Genomic DNA, 21,768 nt, shown 5'->3' on the forward strand with positions numbered 1-21,768 from the left:
GTAGTCCCAACCCTTAGAGTTTCAATCTATTTTGAGTCCTAATGTTAGCCGTATTTAAAGTCATACCAAACAACTCTATAATTTTTTATAAGTTTTGATCGGTTCGATTTTAATCGGATCTAATCTAAATCCATAATCTAATCCATACATAAATAGTTTGGATCGATTTAATTCAATTTTGACCTAAATACATAAATAATTAAATTCAAACAATTCAGATTGATTTAGATCAATCTACCCATAAACACCATTAAATACAAGAATAAACCCTATGGTTACAAACTTACCATCATTAATTACTCGTTAAAACAAACAAAAAATCTTTGACTTTTGGATCAAGATTCAAGAACGACTCCGAAAAGAAAAAGTGCGGATGCAATAAATGTTTTTATAAATGAAAAATAAGAAAATGTATTGTCCACCTAGATCATGTCCATATGTTAATTTTTATTTATTATTTTGAGCAAAGCTGCATATTTTCCTTTCCTTTTCTTCAGCGTTCATTCATTCTGGAAAAAATAAAGCACAGTGAATTTCAATTCAACAATTAAAAACAAAAAAAAAACAAAAATTGATTTCCCTGTTCAATCAGAAGGTAAAAACAAAACCAAATGTGAAAGCTGATTGGAGGAAGAAGCAAATGAAATAAAAAAGAGAGAGAAATTGTTCTTCTGTCTCTATTGGCTTTCAACTTTCCCCAGAAGTTACTTTCTCTCTTTCTTTTCTCTATGACGAATTAAGTGTCAAATTGAATGAATCACACAGACCCACATGTTAATTTTGCATTTTCTCTTGGTTTGGGTCAAATGGGTCTCATTTTTCTGAGAACCCAGTGAAAACGCTTGCACCTTTGACTCCAAAAGCTGCAGAGTAGAGGGAGATTCACCACAATTCCTCACAACCATGGAAGGTATTGTGTTATCAGAGATTTGGATTTTTCATATGATGTTTTTCTTAAGGTTGTTTCCAATTCATGTTTTGAATGGCTTGGTTGGAATCTAGGTCCAGGATGTGAATTGTTTGCATTATGGGGTGGTTGTTTTGATGGTTAATATGGCATCAAGGTCTTGAATTTGGGGTCTTTGGGTTCTGGGGTAGTTAATCAAAGTTAAGGGAAATTGGGTTTTGGTTGAATTTCAGTTATAATTTGAAATTTGATATTTGATGTGTTCTGATATTTAGGTCTCTACCTTTTTTGTAACGACCTTAATTTGAAACGGCTTTTGTTTGCTTTGTCAATGTCATAAAATGATGCCTACGCTTGGATCTACTGTCTGTGCTGCATCCGATTTGCTTTTGCAAAATACTGGTTTTGCTATTTTTTTATTTTTTATTTTAAAGTTGTTTCCTTTTTTAATTTTTTCTTCAAATATCAAGTTTTGTTGTATGATATGTAAATATGAAGCATGTATATTAACTCACACAGGACTTACTTTCTTAATTTTTAAAATAATTTTGTTAACAAAAATTGTGAGGGTAGAATGAAATGGTTGATTATGATGTCATGTTTTCATGTTTTATATGCACAGATAAGAATTTCTTTGCAGTTAAGAATGAAATTCATCAACTACATGTTGTTAGTGATCTTATGTAGCAACCTCTTGAAATTAATAAACCTCTTTTTGATATGAAATCATTTTCTTATACATATTAGAACAAAACAAGTATCTTTCCTCTTCAAGATTCGAAGGAAGTAGCTTTCTTGCACTTAAGGAAAATTTCCCAACATTAACTTGACTTCGATTGTCCATGCATCCATCCTTTTCCATATTGTCATTGCAGTTAAGCATGTAACCGTGTGATTTCATGACATTTTTATCAATTGAAGTGGATTGTATGTCATTACATTGTTTTCTTGTTTTGTTGTCTTTTTATTTATTTATTGCATACTATTGTTATTTTTTCCACCCTAACACTACTGCTTCTCTGTTGGTATTCAGAAGCAACTGAGTTCCACTCTGAAGAAAATAAATTGTCTATGGAGAAAAATAAGAAAAGAAGGCTCAAAACACCGGCCCAGCTTAAGGGCTTGGAAGATTTTTATAATGGTAGGTGTACTTCTTTTGTCATACGGGTGTTAATGCATCTTGCTGAGTGCTAATTCTTGAGGAATATCTTTTTCACCCTTTTTTTCCAGATAACAAATATCCCACGGAGGAAATGAAATCAGAACTTGCCGATGAGTTAGAGTTGACAGAAAAGCAAATATCTGGATGGTTTTGCCACAGAAGATTGAAAGATAAAAAAATGTTGAATGATGAAGTATGTGCTAATGGACGACATGATCGTTCAAGTGGTGTCATCCAGGATCGTGGCAGTGGTCTAGTGCAGGATTCATGCGGAAGCACTAAACATGTTGACTATAGGTATCTGGATCCCAAAGAGGTTGAGAGCCATGGCCTCTATAACCATGGATTTTCAGCTGCAGATATGATGTATGGTCACAATAACCATCATTATACAGAAAATGATAGTGCAACAGATAACACATCATCTGAGAGTAGCTCCTCTTTACAAGACCGATTGCTTCGTCAAGGAAAGGATCTGTATGATATGGAGCCTTCAAGTCATCTTACACCTAATGGATCTCTTCCGCCTCTCAATATCAAGGGTGCAAATAACTTGGGATATAAACCATCAGGATATTTGAAAGTGAAGGGAGATATAGAACATGCTGCTATTACTGCTGTTAAAAAGCAATTAGGAAAGCATTATCGGGAAGACGGTCCACTACTTACTGTTGAATTTGATACAATTCCTCCTGAGGCATTTGAATGCCAAATTGCAGATCTAGCTAATGGTAGGTTGTACTATATGTATTCAGTTATCTGATTTTTCCAAGGCTCACTAGGTTTGCAAGACTAAAATAGTTTTTTTTGTTGAAGCAATAAAATAGTGCTTTGGGTAAAAGTAATATTATTGGTCACATCAGGTCAAGAAAGTTCATGATCTTTGAATTTGAGCGTTTTACTAGATAGATTTGATCTTAGCTTAGGTGTAAGGATGTATTTTCTTTATTATGTTGGTTCTCCTTATTCTAAATCTAATTTTTGATTGCATATGGTCATTTTGAGAATAGATTGAGATTCTTACCTGTCTAATCTGATGAATACTATGGCAGAAGCATACTATGCTGCAAATCCTGCTCTTCCAAATTCTCCAGAAGTCTCTGCTGTGAAAAAACAATCCAGTCTTAGTTCTGTAAGTTGAACTTTCTAACACATTCATCTTTTAATTGGATTGCCCTAGTAGAACATGGTCTGTTTAAGTTATAAGGTACATGCTTCATAAATTGGGTAGTTATGTGATTTTTAATGTTACAACTTACAAGCTTAGGATGAGTGGTGGTTTCTTTAAATCAGTGCTTAATTGTTAATTTTCTGGCCTCTCACTTTCTTTTCCTTGCATATTGGCAGAAATATGATTCATATTTTACCAAAATCAGTTCCCAAGATTCACATATGGACAGAGGTGACTTTGGCTCCTTGCATGATTCTGATTTCCAGGATAAGAAATCCTTCCAGGTTATAAATCAAAGGCAAAATTTTCAGAGTTTTACCAATCCTTTGCCTCACAAGAACTCTTCCCTGGATTTGAATGCAGACTCTACTGGGGAAGCATCTGCTTATAATAACATAAAAAATCGTAGAAAGGGTACTAAACATGGTTTTGATGGGGTGAGATATGATTCTGCTTCTAACCCTAGTGATCACTATGAAGAGAATAATAACCTTGCGGTTAAGCAGACAGATTCTCTGCTACATGGCTATGAAAACAGCAATCTGAAGAATGTACAAAGGAGTGAATATGTGAAATCTAAACCTTCCAATTCAGTACATAAGTCTCAAATTTACTTGGATACTGAAGAAAGAAGAGGGCTTAATAAAAGGATGGCAAAGGTCTGCTAATATATTTGCACTTTACTTGTGAGTTCTACGTGTTATCATCAATTTCTTTTGTTTACAGATGACTTAAAATGCTTGTGTGGTTGCGGTTTTGCAGGAAGAGAAGTTTGATGGGGATAGAAAGGTAAAAAAACAATATCGTGATCCAGATGAAGTTAGGGCGCTTACAAATGAAATGATGGTGAGTTTTAGTTGCATAAACTTCCTGCATCTGTCGTTTTTGGTAATTAGATTTTTTGTTGAGCTCACTCCCCTCATTCCATGCTAGTGTATAGGATGTTTTGCTCTACTATGTGTCCTTATCCTTTTTTATACATTAACACTATAGGTTGCAAAGCGGGCTAAAGTTGATCCACTTGAACAATATGATGTTAAACAATCATCTGTTGCTGAGTTGGAACCAAGAAAAAGTCAAAGGTGTCCATTTATATCCTTTTAATTTTCTTTTTCATGACTACATACTTCCTCTGGTCCTAAACTTCTGTGAGCTTATGTGCATGTCTATGTCAGTATTTCCTGTTTATTGTACTAGCATTTATATTCATAATTTAAATGTTAGTGTTTTTTTTTTATGACCATTGCTTACCTAATGGAAGTAGAATAAGGGTCCTGATTATTTCAAATTTTGGAAGAACTGATTTTGAGAAAAAATAATTTTGAAAAATTGGATGTGTTTGGCTGAGTATGAATATGATATTTTAGAAGTGATTTGATTTGATTTGATTTTACACTTGTTTGGTTCAACTTCTTTCTGGAGAAATAATCGATTTTTTTAAAAGCTCTTTCAGGCAAAAACTGCTTTTGAAGTTTAAAACTGTAAATAAGATATAATGAGTCCTAGTCCAAGTCCAACCCCATACATAAAAGTTCAAAATTTTCACTTCTCCCAAAATCATTTCTTACCACCCCAGAATTGAAAATTACTAAACAGAATTTAAGAAGGGTTCATTTATTGTACATCTTCCCAACGGTGAAAATGACAATTTGGATAAATTTCTCCATAAGTACTTAGAGAAGAAGAAAATAATAAAGTAAAATGATTGAGTATTTCCAAAGTCTGTGAAGAGAAATGGTTGTCGCAGAATTATTGAAATTTTAATTTGTTAGTTGTAAAAATTAAGCATATGATGTTGCCGTTATCAATATAATTATTTATTTCCTTAGCCCCATTCCTTCTCTTTTCACTGAACTAATATATAGTTTATGAGCTAACAGATTAATTTTAAAGTTTATATTAACTTTCCCTTGAAAGTTTTCACCCTGCTTGTTGTTGACTTATTGGATGTGGAACTCTTTTTAATACCATCATAGATGATCATGTAGGTCTGCTGCAGAGATGCCATCTAGCTTTAGTGAGGATGAAACGGCTGAAACCAGTTCCTCAGCGGATTAAGTGTTGTTGTCAGATATGATATTTGTAGGGTTTCTCTATGCCATTGGTTTTGTACAGTCTATAGAGACAGATCCATTTTGCACAGTAACATGTAGAAAGACACACTAACATGACTAACTTGATTTGCTGTTGTGCTTGCTTATTTGCTTCTGTAACAAAAGAAACCCCACTCCCTACCCCTTTTCTTAAAATTTTGGATGTAAAATCTCATTTTCATGCAGCTGCTTGTGGTAGGAAGGATCCAAATGCAGTTTATAGATACAGTGTCTTTTTTTTTTTTCACAATGATTAATTTGTGGTGTGTTTGATCCACCTTTTCATCACGTTGAGCGTCAATCCAACATTTGAGGGGAATTTTCATGTTGGATTGACGTTCAACGTGCATTGAAAAGCGGGATTTGGCTTTTCCAAACACTCCATTGTAGTGCCTCTGGCATCTTAGTTTGGTTCAATTGGAGCCTTGGTTGGACTGGTTATCCACTTGTGCTTTTAGTATTTAGAAGAATAATTTTGATTGGTTTGGATTGAGGTGAAAGAACACCAGAAGATCTTTTGGAAAAGTGATTTAAATTGATCCTTCATTCATACTCAGTGTGCTTGCACTTACAATGTATGAAGCAAAATGCTCTTCTGTCAAAACTTAACACCTAACTTGATATGAACTGCACCCTCACAATCCGCGAGGATGTTAATTTTGTAAATATTACTTCTTGTAAGTTAGATAAAAAATGATAAAGAAACGTGAAAAAAGTTAATGCAATTACGAATATGTAGAAAATATCCTAATTGTATACATATATGATATCTTCTGATAAAATTAAATGGTATTATCTTAAAACAAATTCAGATGAGTTTGTCTATTTTTTTTAAGGTTTAAAAATATTTTTGGTTCCTATAATATACTGATTTATTTTTTGTCCTGGTCCTTATAAATTGTTTTTTTTCTCCAAATTTGTCCTTATAAAATTTCTTTTTCTGGTTTTGGTCCTGGTAATTTTGTCTGTCTTTGTAATATAATCATTTTTTTTTTCTTAAAATATGTAAATCAGATGCTTTGTACCTATCAAATATTTTTTATAGGAACTAATTCAAAATTAACAACATATTATAGGAACTCAAACAAAAGAATAATTATATTGAGACAAAATAATAAGGATCAAAACATAAAAGAGAATTTTACAAGAAATATTTTTTTAAAAATAATTTATAAGGATCCAAACATAAAAAATAATAATTATAAAGATGAAAAACATATTTAAGTCAAGAAATAAATATATTTTAGTTTCAAGAATCAATTATTTTGTATTTTTTTTTGGAATAATAGAGGTTGAATATTTTATTTATATATTATTAACATTAGTCTTATTGTAAAACTAGAGAAATATTCACAATTCAGAAATGTCATGTTTTATTATTGTTATAAAAATGAATGGAAACATAGGCGCACGGTAAAATTAATATATTTTTATAATTATTTTATTATGCATTGATGTGTATGATAATTTTAATTTAATATACTTTCTGAATAAATTTTTTATATATAGAATTTTCAAAGTTATTAAAATATTTTTATGCAAGGACTTTTTTATTTTTTTAATAAATTTGAAAATTTGTAAATTAAATTTAAATTTCTCATTTTCTTTATTAGTATCTCTATATAAATACACTTGAAATATTTTACATGACATAATAAATTTCAATTCTAAGTGACGTGTATTTTAATTTAATTTATTAATTTTTTTTCACAATGTCTGCATGTATGACTGCGTGTTTGTTTGTTTTTTTTTTTTTCTTTTGGTAAGAGGAGTGTCATATGGTAGTAACAACAATAGTATTATCAAAGTAATATTAATTACCTTCTCAAGCCAAGTTTTCATAATAATTTTATATCATGTCATAATAATAATAATTTATTTTATTATATAATTGGTTGAGATATATATATGTAAACGTAACATAGAAAACTAAATCTTACAAATTCACCCTTATATTATTAGGTAATATCAATATTTTTTATTTTTTACATAATATGTTTTATATTAGATGTAAACAATATTTTATTCACCAAAATAAATAATATTAAATGCAACCAATTAATTAAAACAATTATGTTTTAATATATTATTATTACTCATTAAACTATTTGTAAGTGAAATTATACTTTATTAGAATGAGATGATGTATAATCAATAATCAATAATCAATAATATATAACAATTTTTGAAGGCAAAGGCAATGGTAATTGTTAGTGTATATATTTTTGCATCATTTTAACCGCCGCTAATATTAATGCATTGTAAGTGTAATCTCTCCAATTTCAATTTCCCTTGACTATTCAAAGCAAAAGAAACCTCCATAGTAAATATATGTTTCTTATGATGATTAACCAATATTCCTTCAAGGCTTCTGAAGTGAACTTTTCGGCTTTCATTTCATGGATGTAAGATTCATCATTAACACTTGCATGTGTTTCTGTATCATGCTTGATATAAACTCCAGTGCCTACGTTTTCTGCACAAATTTGGACTATCTTTTAACGGGTTTTGTCTTTAGAATATTTCCTTTTAAACTGTGTTTTATTAGGCTTAGGGGAATTGAAATCTCATCCTTTGTGGCCACCAATTCTGTTTCCTTTTTCTTCAAATGCTTTTGGGAAGCATGAGATGCACTTGACTGGATAGCTTATAAACATAACAAGTGCTTGATTCATTACTAAAATTACAGACAGACATGTTGGCAAATTCAAAGGTCAGCATCAATAAATTTTATACCAGTAGCCAATTAGTCCACAATACGATTCAAATTTCCTGCCATCAAAACGTTCCACTTTGAAGATTGGCAAAAGAAAACAATAACTAAGAACATGATTGTAGTAGAGATAAATATGTTACAAAAAATTCCATTAATATAAAAAGAACAGAAAGAAAAGAGAGAAAATTATATACTTCTGAAATGGAACTCCAGATATGTTCAATCTTGACATAAGATTGGATCCAAATCCGTAGCTGTGGTACATATAGAGTGAGATTGAAAAATGGAGATGATAACAAAACATCAATGTTGGTATTAATGAGTTTTCACCATACATAAGGGTCAGAGAGGGGGGTTTGGTTTGGTTTTTCACACTGTTGCTATCCCCAGCTTTGTAATTCATAAGCTTCAATTAAAAATAAAAATGTTCTGCATTTTATGTGAAACTAGTCTGCAACCCGTGCGTACGCACGGGTCACTTGATTAGTTCAATTACAATAATTTAGGTAGAATTGAATTGATTAGTTCAACTACAGGAATTTAGGCAGAATTGAAGATTAAATAGGAAATTCTAAGTATAATTTGTTTTCACCCATAAATATAAAGGGAAATAATTAAAATACACAGAAAATCAGAAATATATTACGTAAATAAAAATGTAGGAAACAATCAGCAAGATAAAAATAGAAACATTATTGGACATTTGAGTATAATTTGTTTTCACCCATAAATATAAAGGGAAATAATTAAGATACATAGAAAATCAGAAATATATTATGTAAATAAAAATGCAGGAAGCAATCAGCAAGATAAAAATAAAAACATTATTGGACATGTACGTGTAAATCATTAATCGACTCTAGTCATATTAATTAACTGAAAAAGAAAAAGGTGACTAACCCTTTATTCTTTTTATATAAAAATTTTCAAGCCCCACCAGAAAAAAAAAAACTATTTGACATGTCCTATTTTATACATCCAGTTTACCAAAACATAGGTTTTCAATTTAATTATAACTCATTAAGTATGGTAATCAATTGACACAGACACCCTCTTGATGATTTCATTTTCATCCGGAAAAAGGAAAAACTACATTGCAATTGCAATATGAAACTCTCTTTCACTATCACACTCTCTCCTTTTGCATGATGATCAATTGAAATGTTGCTGCTCCAACCAAGGCCAAAGGCCAGATTGATCATCAATGCCACAAAACATGTTGCTTAAGCTCTCTTCTTTGACCATGTGATCAATCTTTTGGCACTGAATCTCTGGCCTTGAAGTGGTTTGGAAAAGTTGAGCCACTCCTGTTGGTCTAGCAGAAGATGGAAAGAAGGTTTTGTTGTTGCTCTGCTGAGTGGATAGAGAACTGTCAATAGCTGGTGTTCTTGAGATATCCAAGTTGATCTCTGAGCTGTTCTCACTTCTATTGCTGCTGGATCCGTCAGTTTCTTTGTTGAGGTTGATGGATTCAGTTGGTTCTCTGCTTTTCAGTGCCAATATCTGCAGCAGTGAGTGGCAGTAGTGAAATTAGCTAATCCGAAAAATAGCACAAAACAAATAATAGCATCCAGGAAAGGTTGGAGTATAAGTGTGTAATATCAGCCTAAAACAAAGGTGTGTCAATGTCAAAATGAACCCAAATGATTGCTTATTTCCAAACCAAGGAAACTATGCGTTGCATGACAAACATCTAATTGAGTGGAAACTGGTCTTTATGAAATTACTGCGGATAGTTGGAAAAAGCAGCTTTGTAGAAAGTTATTATCATCATATCAGTTCAGAAGTTGGTGAAAGGAAATGAAAGGTTTTGAGAGCCATAATAAATATTTTTTTTAAAAAAAACATAATAATTAAAGAAAAGCATCATGATTACCTAGCTTTATTGTACAGAATCAAAACAATCTGAAATAGCAGAACTTGAACATCCCCTCTATTCTTCGTAAATTTAGGACTAATTTAATTTAAATAAATTTCTCAACAAACATTCATGAGAAAGATATAAAATGATTTAAGAAGGTAAAATACATCAATCTTCTCTTATAATTTAACTTATGTACCTCAATGGAGAAGTTAAGAAAGTTTCTAAAAAATTTGAGGTGTATAAGTAAATTTTAACTTACGAAAAGAGTTTGATTTGCTTACCCTTTTAATTAATTTTATTTTATTTTCTTGTAAGTATTTGTTAATAAACTCATTTAAATTTGGCCTTAGTAATTTAAGGAAAAATGGTCTTCTTTTTTAAGTTATCTTCTCACATATGAAACCAAAATCAAAACAACAAAATCTTAATAGAAGTAGGAAGAAAATTACAAACCTCAGTTTGAAGTTTTTTGTTCTGAGCTTGAAGTGCATCATTATCTGCCTTGATAGCATCATATTGTCTTTTGAGAAGATCATAGTCCTTCTCCAACTGCTTGGTCTTCCACCTAGCCTTCCTATTCTGGAACCTCAATCTTGTTTTTCATCCCTTATTACATGATTTCAATACACCATCTTACGGCCAGAGATTCATACTTCAAATAACTCCTTAGAGCTTAATCTAGATAAATAGTGTCTTAATCCTACATCAATTTGTTATCTTGTGATATGAACTAATCCATGAGAAGAAGAGGAAATTAACTTTGCAGAGATATATAAGAAAAATAATTGAAAAACAAAGAAATTTCAGGTTTATTTTTTGGTCATTCAATAAGTAGTCAATATTTTTTAAAGAAGAAGAAAAATACTGCTCTTTATTCAAATTGAGGAAAAGAGGTTCATACATCATGTTGCAGATAGCTAACATTCTAAGGTGAAACCTCTTTTATTTAGTATCTTTCCTAAAGCATGAAAGCTAGAGAAGCCAACTTATTAGCAATAATTCTTCTTATCCATTGAACACCAGGTGATGAAAAAGAGTGCATCAATTGAATGCAATCTTTGATAATGCCATCAAAATATGTGTAATGCAGTGTTGGTCCCTTATTACATGACTTCAACACACCATCTTAAGGCTAGAGATTCTGCCACTCTGATGCTATAAGTATTTGCATAAACTTTGTTGCAGCTGCCAAAATTCCTGCAAATATCAACTCATTAAAACACATTATTACATTTTCTGATCAGTTCCACCATTTTGTCAACAACAAAAATTAAACTTCCATTATGTGGATTTGAAAGAAATTCAGAACCGTTAATTTGAAACAAAATAAAGAGGAGGAAAGAAAGAGAGAGAGGGAATAAAAGGTAGCTTGGCAGGGAAAATAATAGTAAATTTTTAGTGAAGAAAGCGCAAAAGGGGCTTTGACAAAAGTTAATTAGAGAAGCTTCTTGTTTTAAGAAGAAAAGATAAAAAAAAAAGGTTGTACAATTATCATACACTATCAACCTGTGCAAACTACATTTATTTCACATCAATTTTAATTTAAACCAGTTTCCTTTCCCTTTAATAACCTGTCCTAAACATACAAACACAGAGTCTCAAAAACACATACACATCCATAAAAACAATACTTTTGATTTATATTTATGAATCTAGAAAAAAAAATTAAAACACAAAAATGATTGAAAGTAATAAAGAAGATGTGTAAATGTAATAATACCTAAAAATCTTACCCGTAACAAAGGCAATGAATGATGAGTGTATCCAACACCCGTGAAGTAGAGAGCAGAAGGTATATCATTTGCAAGGAAAGTGAGGTCCAAAACAAAAATAAAACAGAGAACCATGAGTATATCTCCAAATCAAGAAAATTTTCAAAAACGAAAATAAGGGAATATAAAACTTAAAAACCTTACCCGTAAGGAAAGTGAGGTCGAAAACGAAAATGAAGCAGAGAACGATGAGTATATTTCCAAATTGGGAAAAATTTTAAAAAACGAAAATAGGAAAATATAAAACCTAAAAACCTTACCTATAACCAAAGGCTCCTATGATGCGATAGCCATGTTCGATCCAATATCCAGCACTGGTGTCTTGAGAGGATGAGTAGCGAGAGGAAAGTGAAGCAAAGAACGATGAGTACCAACAGAAGAAGAGAGTAATGGAGTTCCCTGATTAGTTTCCAAAATCAACAATACAAAACCACACAAATTTCATTCATATGTTATCAAAGCCAAGTGATGTACCTATTGGAAGGTGTTGAGGGATGCCAAAATGGAGCCTCTAATCCAGACACTGTACTTCCTCTTTGGTGGTGCCACCACCTTAATTTTCATGCTGCTTGGTGCTAATGTTGTGATCTCCTTGCTCATCCTATCAGCAATGCCACGGAACATTGTTGAGCCATCACCACAATGTTACCATAGAGGTCCTTCTTGATGTCAGTATTTCCAAAATGATTTCCTAAAGCATTGGCAGATGCAAGAAAGTCTTACCAAACTCTCCAAACAGCTGGAAAGTGAAATAATTAATTCTTGTGGACAAAATGTATTTAGCATCTGCCTAGAATTGGCAGATGCAAGAAAGGCTTTTTAGTTCTATCAGTATGCAATTGATAAATGCTATTTGGTTTTTTGACCCAGTTTGAAATTTCATGTGTATGTCTAATTTGATACTTCAAGTTACTACATACTATGTAGTAACTGTGGTCAAGAGTGCACTTGGTTTCATGTTCACTTTTTGATCAACAATCATAGCGTGTGTACCTGAATGGTATTTTGCATCTTTAACTCTTTTTCACCTCCTCAGTTGTAGCTTGACCATCCTGTCAAAACAAAACTACTGAATGATGTAAGAAACAATCTAAGGTTATCATAAAAATTGCAAGAAAAATGGAACTTTAATCAAGGAAATCACAGCTGATAAAAAAATAGATAACCTTATGCTAATTAAAAAAAATCATTTCATATATAGCCTTAGCAACCCAGTTGCCAAACTCATTTTAGAGTTTTTTTGCTGCATAAAGACTTCATAGCCCTTGAATAATCCAAAACTTACAAAATGTGTTTAATTAGAATTAAGAGAATAACTCAACCAAACACTTAAATCCATTGATCGCAAAGTTTAACTGCAGTAAATAAAGGAAGAAAGTTGTATACCTCCATGCCATTGATGTGATCTGAACTCAGCTTTTAGAGTGTGTCTTCATGGTTCAAGATCTGACTTGAGGAAAGGTTTTAACTTGTCTTCAAGGAAATCATTCCCAAACATCTGAGAAAAAAAAATAAAGAATACAAATTTTTAGCCAGAATCTCTTTAAAGACTTTTTAAAACATAGAAGAAAGCATTTATGCATGTTCCATAAACCATGAGGAACCACATTATGAACCTAACCAACTCCATCTAAATTCCAAAGGAAAAAAGAAGGCCTCTAGGACCCTCTAGTTGCCATTACAAACCCCATTCCTTTTTCGTCATCAAAAAGTCATGTCTAACAACGCAAAAGTTATCAACAAACCCTATAACAACTCCTTCTCCAACAGTCTCGAACCCACCATCTTGAAACCATGCTCCCTGTGGCAGACCCAAAAACTGTGGTGTCTGCATAGTCGCAGTCCTTACAGAAAAATTGAAAATCACATTGGACACTTCATTGCTCCTTGATAGTTTCTCTGCCTTCATGATTAAGCAATTTCAAAGGGTAAGAATACTTTTCCATGTTAATAATATGCTAGAATGTAGCTAAAATTGAACAATGGAAGTTCTGCTCCACTTAGTTGATTCCCTTCCAAGCCTAACTCACCTAAAATTTCTGATAAGTCTGTACTCCTCGTTAGATCAAAGACTGGTATTTCGCTATTGTTGTTGTAACCAGAAGCTGATGAAATTGCTGGCAAATAGAAAGGAAGATAGAGTATATAGAAGTCAATATTAAAAAAATAGTGTGTAACACCTTGTCATTCATTCATCAAAGGGATAAGAAAAAAATACTTAGGAAAATAAATATATTACCTTTAGGTTTTCTCTTAAACCTCCATACCAGAAATATATCGATTCCAAGGCAGATCAACCCCACCACAACAACTAATATTATCCAAATTTTGGTCCTTTTCTCCCCACCGCCTGTATTTGAAAACAGAGAAATCATATGTTGTAATTATAATCTGACAATCAGGGAAACTTGTGAGAACTTGTTTGAAATTTGAAGTGATGTTTCCCTTCCCATCATATTCATGCATAGACAACAAATTAACAGATATTCTCCCCCCATATGCAATATGGGAAGAATTTCTTATTTAATGTACTAAGCAAATGTTTTCTTGTGCATTGAAAATTGGAAGAATGCATATAAGATGGGATGTAAGATGGATTTGTTTATCAAAATTAAATAAAGTTAAAAAAACTAATCAATGAATGAAAATATAGACAAAATACTTTGTTATTGTTACCTAAATCAGCATCAGCAAGACGAATGTTGAGTAAAATTTCAAGATTATTTTTAGTTCAAAATTCTCCAACCGTGCAAAATGCGGCAACTTGGTACACCTTTGCTCCAAGAAACCATCTTCTCTGACACTAACCTCAGCTCCAGAAGAACTACTATTAGAAGCTCTCTCAGTCTCAGCCTTTAGTGGAGTCTTCCTCCCACACCCCTTGACCAATTCGTATTATTCCACTCCTCCCAATGCACTGGCTGAAACCCTTGCATGCAACTACAAATAGGAGAGTTACCCATATCACACACTGCAAAACTACCACAAAAGTTATTATTCCATTGTTTCCCATCTTAATAGTGCTCACACTCATTGCATTAAATTAAACAAAAAAGTTAATAGTGCTTAAACATGGCCGAGATCAGTTACATGATACCATTCAGCTCAATTAAATACTAAAAAGTTTCAAAGATGTAACCAATGAACACAAACACAACATGAATCAGAGAAACCATTTGAGTCATCAACATTAAACCACATCTAAGAACATACCAAATCTACACAAATTCCACTAGATCTACAACCTGAAAAGTTATATACTCACTCAAACAGGACCTTTCAGTTATGTTGGATATACTCGTTCATCAGCCCATATATGAGGTTCCCATAATTGACCTGGTAAATAAAAAAAAATGATTGAGGTTAAAAATGAGAGAAACCATTACTTGGAATAGTTCAAATCATATCCTTCCAGTCTGTGCAATAGAGAACAAAAGGCAATAACTAAAATTTTAGCCATAACACACGAATTTGCCAACCTAATTTTGTTTTGTAAAAAAAATCATGAAAATAAACTTCATTAGTCTATCTACAGATTCCGTAAAATGTTGCAACCCTGATTTATGGTGTCATATATATATCCAGGCTATCACCATGCAATGTAAGAAATAATATATAATATATTTATCTAATTCATTTGCTATTATGCCACCATCCTACTTTACATATTTGGAGTGTTCCCTGCTGTTCACAATATCCCATAGAAGTATTTATAAAACAAACAAAAAGAGGAGACCCGTGATGCAGAGAAGAAAGCATATACACCCAGACCTCTCAAACTTCAAAACCAATCACTGCACAACAAAGTATTTATAATCAAATACAGAGAATTGATGTGGAACATATTTTTTATATATGTTGTGGCATATTGTGACAACAAAAACAATTAAGTTAAGAAAGATGCACAACATCTCTGCATCTGGAACTTTAGGGTTTAGGAGAAAAAAAATGAAGCATAAAATTAAAAAAAGTAAAACCCGAAAACTCTAAATAAAAACTTAAAATTAAGTCGGGAATGGAGCAGAACATTGATGGAGGAAAAAAGTTACCTTTAGTATTTTTTTTTCTACTCCAATCCACCGTCCATCCTTCCTAATCACTATCGAATATTGATGGGGAAAAAAGGGTTACATGCATAAAAACTCGTAGACTTTCTGTAAAAGTCTGAACAAAATCAGAAATATGAGTTTTAGGGAAAAACAACAATGAAGCATAAAAAAAACACAAAAAATCAGACAAAAAACGGTGATAGATTAACGATTGGAGATTAGCGATAAGCAAAAGGGGCTTACACGATCAGTATGTATATCCTTTGTAACCTTCGATGGCTTCACGAATCTCTTTCCTGCGGAGGAAAATGATGACAAATTATTGAAAAAGATAGAAGGAAAGGAAAAAAGAGTGGAAAAGAGACATGCACAACAGAGAAGCAAGGAAAGAGGAAGAAAAGAGCCAAGCGAATAAAACCCGGAATGACCAATCCAAAAGCACCACCTCACACTAAGAACAAAATCAGCAGAGCACGTGGCAACAAAAAATAAATCAAGCATGGATGTGTCAACAAAACTACAAATGAGAAAATTGGAACTGCAATATTAGAACCAACACAACAAAAAGCAACAATCCACGTGCCAGAAAACCAAGCCTAAAGCTGGAGGGATATAAAATGACCAAAAAGTCAGGAAAATGGATAGATGTCAACACCTCAGCCATGGACATATTAGTAAATTTGTCATACTCCAGTTTTAGTATATAGATATTGATACAATAACTGTACAAACAGAAGTCTATCTACATACTATCTAATAAAAGAGAAGTACTTGGAAAACCCTATTGTGCCCCTTCTTAGAATTTTGACACGTGTCACTTTCTTTGGTTTTTTGGTCATTTTGTCCCTCCCTTTTTTTGCACCGTTTTTTGTTGTCATCGCCACGTGTCGCTCCCTGATTGCTGGATTTCAATTTCCCATTTAATTTCGCTTAATAATCGCCTGTCTTCTCTCTTAGTTTCTCTTTCTCTTCCGCAATTTTCTCCACGTTACTCCCTCTTCTTCAATCTTCTCTTTCTCTTCCTCAATCTTCTCTTCCACTCTCAGATTTGTGTTTTGTTTCCCTTTCTAGATTTTATTTACCTTAATCCTTCGTCTACTTTTTGCTTCCCTTGACTCCACCATTCCAGGTCATTCACGCAAGGTTTGTTTCTTATAATTTCTTATCTTTTCCAATACTATTTTTACCTAATTTAATTATCTGGATTTGCATGCAAGCTCTCCACCTCATTCACGGGTGTTTGATTTTGTTAATTTCGATCTTTTTGCAGTTTTTGTGATTTTTATTTGGATCAGGGTGTCTGTGGCCCAGTGGAATTTCGGGTTCAATCGCTTACAATTGGTCTCAACTCAACATGAAAACTGGTGTTAAGATCATTCACGCAAGGTTTGTTTCTTATAATTTCTTATCTTTTCCAAAACTGTTTTTTACCTAATTTAATTATCTGTATTTGCATGCAAGCTCTCCACCTCATTCATGGGTGTTTGATTTTGTTAATTTCGATCTTTTTGCGGTTTTTGCGATTTTTATTTGGATCAGGGTGTATGTGGCCCAGTGGTATTTCGGGTTCAATCGCTTACAATTGGTCTTGGCTCAACATGAAAACTGGTGTTAAGATCATTCACGCAAGGTTTGTTTCTTATAATTTCTTATCTTTTCCAATACTGTTTTTTTACCTAATTTAATTATCTGGATTTGCATGCAAGCTCTCCACCTCCTCATTCACGGGTGTTTGATTTTGTTAATTTTGATCTTTTTGCGATTTTTGCGATTTTTATTTGGATCGGGGTGTCTGTGACTCAATGGTATTTTGGGTTCAATCGCTTACAATTGGGGATATATTCAGATGCAGGGTATCAACACATCAACCTTAAGCTTTGATCATGAGCATGCTGATGTTAATTTATTGAAGCCTTTCTGATCACTTACAGTTTCTTTGCAGAAATCAAACTTGCAGTAAACGTATGCCTAGATCACTAGGACATGAAGAAAAGATGCAAAAACATTTTCTTCTTGGGTATATATGATGATACATTCATTTGAAAGTCATCTTGCATTTCTGTCAGCATATTTCTAACATAATGTTACCTAATATCTGAATTAAACATTATTTTAGGGAGTTGGCTACTTGAAGTATGATAATTGTGAAAATGATGGTATATTAGCCACAGAAAGGTATGCATGATCTTTAAATACAAACAATTAAGTATCTACATGCTTATAATGTTATTAAACAAGGAATTCACCGTTTCATATCATACATTTTTTAGAACAGGTATCCACCAATGAGTGAAGCTTTGTTAAAAACTAGAAGGCCAATCATCTTCTCTATGTGTGAATAGTGAGTTAAATTGGTGATGATCTCATATAGAGAGAAAGTAAAATTAGTATTCTATTTGCTCTAATTTCCCTCTAATTAAGTTGACAGAAACTGCATATAATATGAACCAAGCTTTGTTCACAAAAGTTGTTGTTGGAAGCTTTGTATTCAGCACTTGAGTAAAAAAAGTCTATTAAACTATAATTTAGATATTATATATCTCAATGGAGCCTAAGCATGTTTGAAATGTTGTATGATTCTTTTTCTTTTGTTATTAATTCAATTGACAAAATGAAATTGATATACAGTTTCTGTTACAACTTACAAGTCCCACTTTAAAGTTCTATTCATTGCACTCTGTATTTTAGCTTCTAATCACAATCCATTCTTGATTTTGCTAGACCAAATCATGATGGTTTGTACAGAGCTATAGACATCTACTTGAAGGTAGGATTTTGTTTATTCTTCATGGTTTTTGTGTCTATTCCTGCTTAGTTCGTAACTTCTGATTGTTGTGTGTCTCAAGCTTATGGGTTAGAAGTAAATATAAAACATGTTGTCTGACCATAATCAACATCAATTGACTGACACTCAATTTCTTTTTTGTTGCTATCTTTATTGCTCTGAAGAAAATGTTTTGTTTTATTTGATTGGTTCCTATTTTAACTGGCTGCACATTTTTGGTAACTTGACAATTGGTGCCTTTGTGATGTCTTGTCATTTTGATTTATTAATTTACCTATGAATTTAACTTTCTCATATGAATATTTCTACAATGTTCAGAGTTCTTTAGTAGTTTTCTATTGACACACTAATCTGTTACTGCTTAATGGCGTGTATATATATATTTTATATATATAATGAGGAAATACCTTTCCCCAAAATGTGAGGTTTCGAAGTTCAAATTCACTCTGAGCCATTTACTGATATGATGAGAAAATAGACAATATATATGTGCAAACAAAAAAATATGCTTCTGATCAGCTTCTTCAGCAGGAAAAGAGGGAAGTTGATTGCTCATGATGCACGTGCCGCCTTGACCAGTTGATGACATTTATTTTACTAATTAACTTTGTTCTTTTGTTAGGAGCACCCGAATTTGACAAAAGCTGAAAGGAAGAAGCTATGTGGACATCTAAATATGTGTGGTTGAAATAATAACCGGTGCAATTACTAAGGTAGATGATAACGTAGTAGGTAAGAAACCTAACAGAATGGGTGGAAATAAACGAAATAGAAGGCGGGAAAAATGGATTAAGGGTTTGGCACATGAAAGAAGGCTGAGTGACAAAGTAGGAAGTCACCGTCCATGGACAATCATGGATTCAAAGCTAGAAGTCTGGAATATGTTTGTCGTAAATTGCAAGTGGAAAAGTCACAAATACAGATGGCAAGATGTTCAATTTTGGTTCGGGATATGCATGAAAAATGTAAGCAAAGGCAAGGAAAAAATCACCAAATGAATGCACATCCAGTGAGGTATTCGGTTTAGACTGACCTTGCTTGAGCCAGTTGATGAACCAGAAGTCATGGCGGCAATCGCGTTGAGAGAATGATTTCCTTGGAGTTAAAGTGGAGGTCGTAGAAAAAGGGAGCGTGGTTTGGTGGTGTAAGGTAATGGGTGATGGAAGGGTCATTGCTTTTCTAAGGGTGTAACTGGCGGCAAGTTAAGTGGTTTGGGAACTGTGGAGCATTGAATGCTACATCTAAAGATTGGACGTGAATGGGCAAAATAATCAGTGTGAAGGTCCGTGGTGGTGGAGGCAGGTGAAGAGGTTTTTTTATTGCTGAATATAACAAAGATTTTGACACTATTTTTTTATTGTTACAAATACAATTGCCATTATCAAATGAATCACGTGTCTAATGCTGAAGTGGGTAATCATTTGGGAGACATAACATTTTGTATGGGCAATTGATTATCTAACAAAAGAGAAATGGTTCTACTAAAAGAGCAACAATAAGTGTATTATCCTACTAAAAGAGCCACAATAGCATATAGAGTTAATTTGTTGAATGGTAGTATTTAAATTGAGATAAGTATTTAAGTTTTTTTTGTGCAATTCATGAAAGAAATGCTTAATTTGCAGTTTATGAAAAGGGATGAAAATTTAAAATGCAGTAAATGAGAAAATGTACTTCGTAATGGAAGACTGGTTATTTGAAGTTCATGAATTGTAGATTGGCTCATTTGATGATGTTTTAACTGTATATCAGAGATCATATGAGTAAGCGGCAAATATAATTGTGCATAGAATCAAATTTGGAATCGCTAATAAATTGGATTTACCTTTTAATATTTGTAAAGACCTCTTTGAAAACCATATTGGTGGTTGAAGTCATTTTTTTTTTCTGATCATGTATTAAAATTCGAAGTCCTTTCTTTGACTTGACCCTTGATAATGCAACATATAATTTGCCATGTGAAAAAATTGATTTTGGCAAGTAAAGTCCAACTGAAGATAGGGATTGTCATTGAGATTTGTTAATCGTCTTTGCATAAGAAAGCATTATTGGAAATTATCTCCTCAATAGCTTAAAAGGCCATGGTGACTGTGAAGGTGGCATAGACATTCATGGGATATAAACATGATCTTCGATATTTGTCCCAGAAATTATGTCAGTTGCAATAACATGTTTTGCTAGCCTTGTGACAATTAACCTAGTACCGTTATACAACCCTTGAGTTTGGTCTAAGTTCCTTAAGAGCATTATAGGTGTTCCAATTTTGAGTTTGAGACAATGATTGGGTAAGCCAGAAGTTGTCAATGAATTAAGAAATTCAGTTGTGAGTTAGCAGAAATGACTACTTTCAATGGTTTCGGATTTGTCAACTGAATCAGAGCTCAGATATTCCATTTGTTCACCTATGATTATTTTAGACATAAAAATGCAAATTCATTAACAAAAAATGTCAAATCCAGCAAAGTTGCAATATAAATCATTATTATGATTTCGTCGGGACTAAAAGATGAAAACTACAATAAGATAATTTAGTATATGATCACCTGGTATCAATGTAAGTATATAATCATTAACTTGTTGTACTGTTTCATTTGTAGAAGCTAATATTGCTCTGAATTGGAAGTATTCACGATCATTGTGATGATGACATAAATCTAGGAATGTAGAGCTAACTATACTATGAATAGGATCATTATATTCTGTGATTAATAGTTCATGTGAAATTTCAATAGTAGCGTAGCCATCATTGTCATGTCCAATAATACCATCACCAATATCTATAATCCATTGTGCAAAAGTCATAATTTCTTCTTGATCTGTTGCTTGCATGTTGTTTTGTAAGAGCATGTTTTTTGTCAGCCTCAAGATCTGATAATAATCCCATAGATAAGAGGAATTAATTGTTGCATTAACAATATCAGAGCGGCTGCCTCTTGGAATGACTGGCAGGATCTGTCGGAAATCTCCACCAAAGACCATTACTTTACCTCCAAAGCTTTTATTGTCCCTTGAGTTGTGTTTGATGATATCTCTAAGGCTGTGATCAAGTGCCTCAAAACAGAATTTATGAGCCATGGGTGCTTCATCCCAAATGATCAGACTTGTCTGATTTAATAGTTCAGCTAATTGAGTTCCTTGATGGATATTGCAAGTTGAGTCTTCAAAAACTGGAACTGGAATTTTGAATTTTGAATGTGCAGTTCTACCTCCAGGCAATAATAGAGAAGCTATGCCACTAGAAGCAACCAT

The 21,768-nt window shown here is 32.7% G+C and overlaps 3 protein-coding genes and 2 long non-coding RNA genes across 6 annotated transcripts; 1 reads left to right on the plus strand and 4 right to left on the minus strand.

Annotated features, from left to right (window-relative positions):
- Positions 1 to 487: 487 nt before the first annotated feature.
- Positions 488 to 5,590, plus strand: LOC114397711 (homeobox-DDT domain protein RLT1-like). Of its 2 annotated transcripts, none has more exons than XM_028359888.1 (8): positions 488 to 910; positions 1,941 to 2,048; positions 2,138 to 2,800; positions 3,122 to 3,201; positions 3,417 to 3,899; positions 4,003 to 4,086; positions 4,234 to 4,322; positions 5,217 to 5,590. In XM_028359888.1, exons 1-8 carry the CDS (start codon positions 904 to 906, stop codon positions 5,218 to 5,220), a joined length of 1,518 nt encoding a protein of 505 aa, XP_028215689.1. In that variant the 5' UTR covers positions 488 to 903; the 3' UTR covers positions 5,221 to 5,590. The 2 variants fall into 2 exon arrangements, with proteins under 2 accessions (XP_028215689.1, XP_028215688.1); XM_028359887.1 differs by having other exon boundaries at positions 490 to 910; positions 5,229 to 5,590.
- A 3,598-nt stretch (positions 5,591 to 9,188) lies between these two features.
- Positions 9,189 to 13,594, minus strand: LOC114396983 (homeobox-leucine zipper protein HOX23-like). Its single transcript, XM_028359132.1, has 5 exons — positions 13,372 to 13,594; positions 11,946 to 12,084; positions 11,021 to 11,110; positions 10,367 to 10,514; positions 9,189 to 9,552 (listed from the first exon to the last, which is right to left on the minus strand). Exons 1-5 carry the CDS (start codon positions 13,592 to 13,594, stop codon positions 9,202 to 9,204), a joined length of 951 nt encoding a protein of 316 aa, XP_028214933.1. The 3' UTR covers positions 9,189 to 9,201.
- A 42-nt stretch (positions 13,595 to 13,636) lies between these two features.
- LOC114395624 lies at positions 13,637 to 14,644 on the minus strand. Its single transcript, XR_003663074.1, has 3 exons — positions 14,362 to 14,644; positions 13,925 to 14,035; positions 13,637 to 13,802 (listed from the first exon to the last, which is right to left on the minus strand). It is a non-coding gene; the product is annotated as an uncharacterized LOC114395624 (long non-coding RNA).
- Positions 14,645 to 14,950: 306 nt separating this feature from the next.
- Positions 14,951 to 16,124, minus strand: LOC114395528. The gene is made up of 3 exons (XR_003663057.1): positions 15,978 to 16,124; positions 15,735 to 15,849; positions 14,951 to 15,021 (listed from the first exon to the last, which is right to left on the minus strand). It is a non-coding gene; the product is annotated as an uncharacterized LOC114395528 (long non-coding RNA).
- A 4,723-nt stretch (positions 16,125 to 20,847) lies between these two features.
- On the minus strand, positions 20,848 to 21,768 carry LOC114396984 (ATP-dependent DNA helicase pif1-like). Its single transcript, XM_028359133.1, has 2 exons — positions 21,063 to 21,768; positions 20,848 to 20,921 (listed from the first exon to the last, which is right to left on the minus strand). The coding sequence occupies exons 1-2, from the start codon at positions 21,766 to 21,768 to the stop codon at positions 20,848 to 20,850; spliced, it is 780 nt and encodes a 259-aa protein (XP_028214934.1).

Source organism: Glycine soja, chromosome 18 (genome assembly GCF_004193775.1).
Source record: "Glycine soja cultivar W05 chromosome 18, ASM419377v2, whole genome shotgun sequence".
Lineage (NCBI taxonomy): Eukaryota > Viridiplantae > Streptophyta > Magnoliopsida > Fabales > Fabaceae > Glycine > Glycine soja.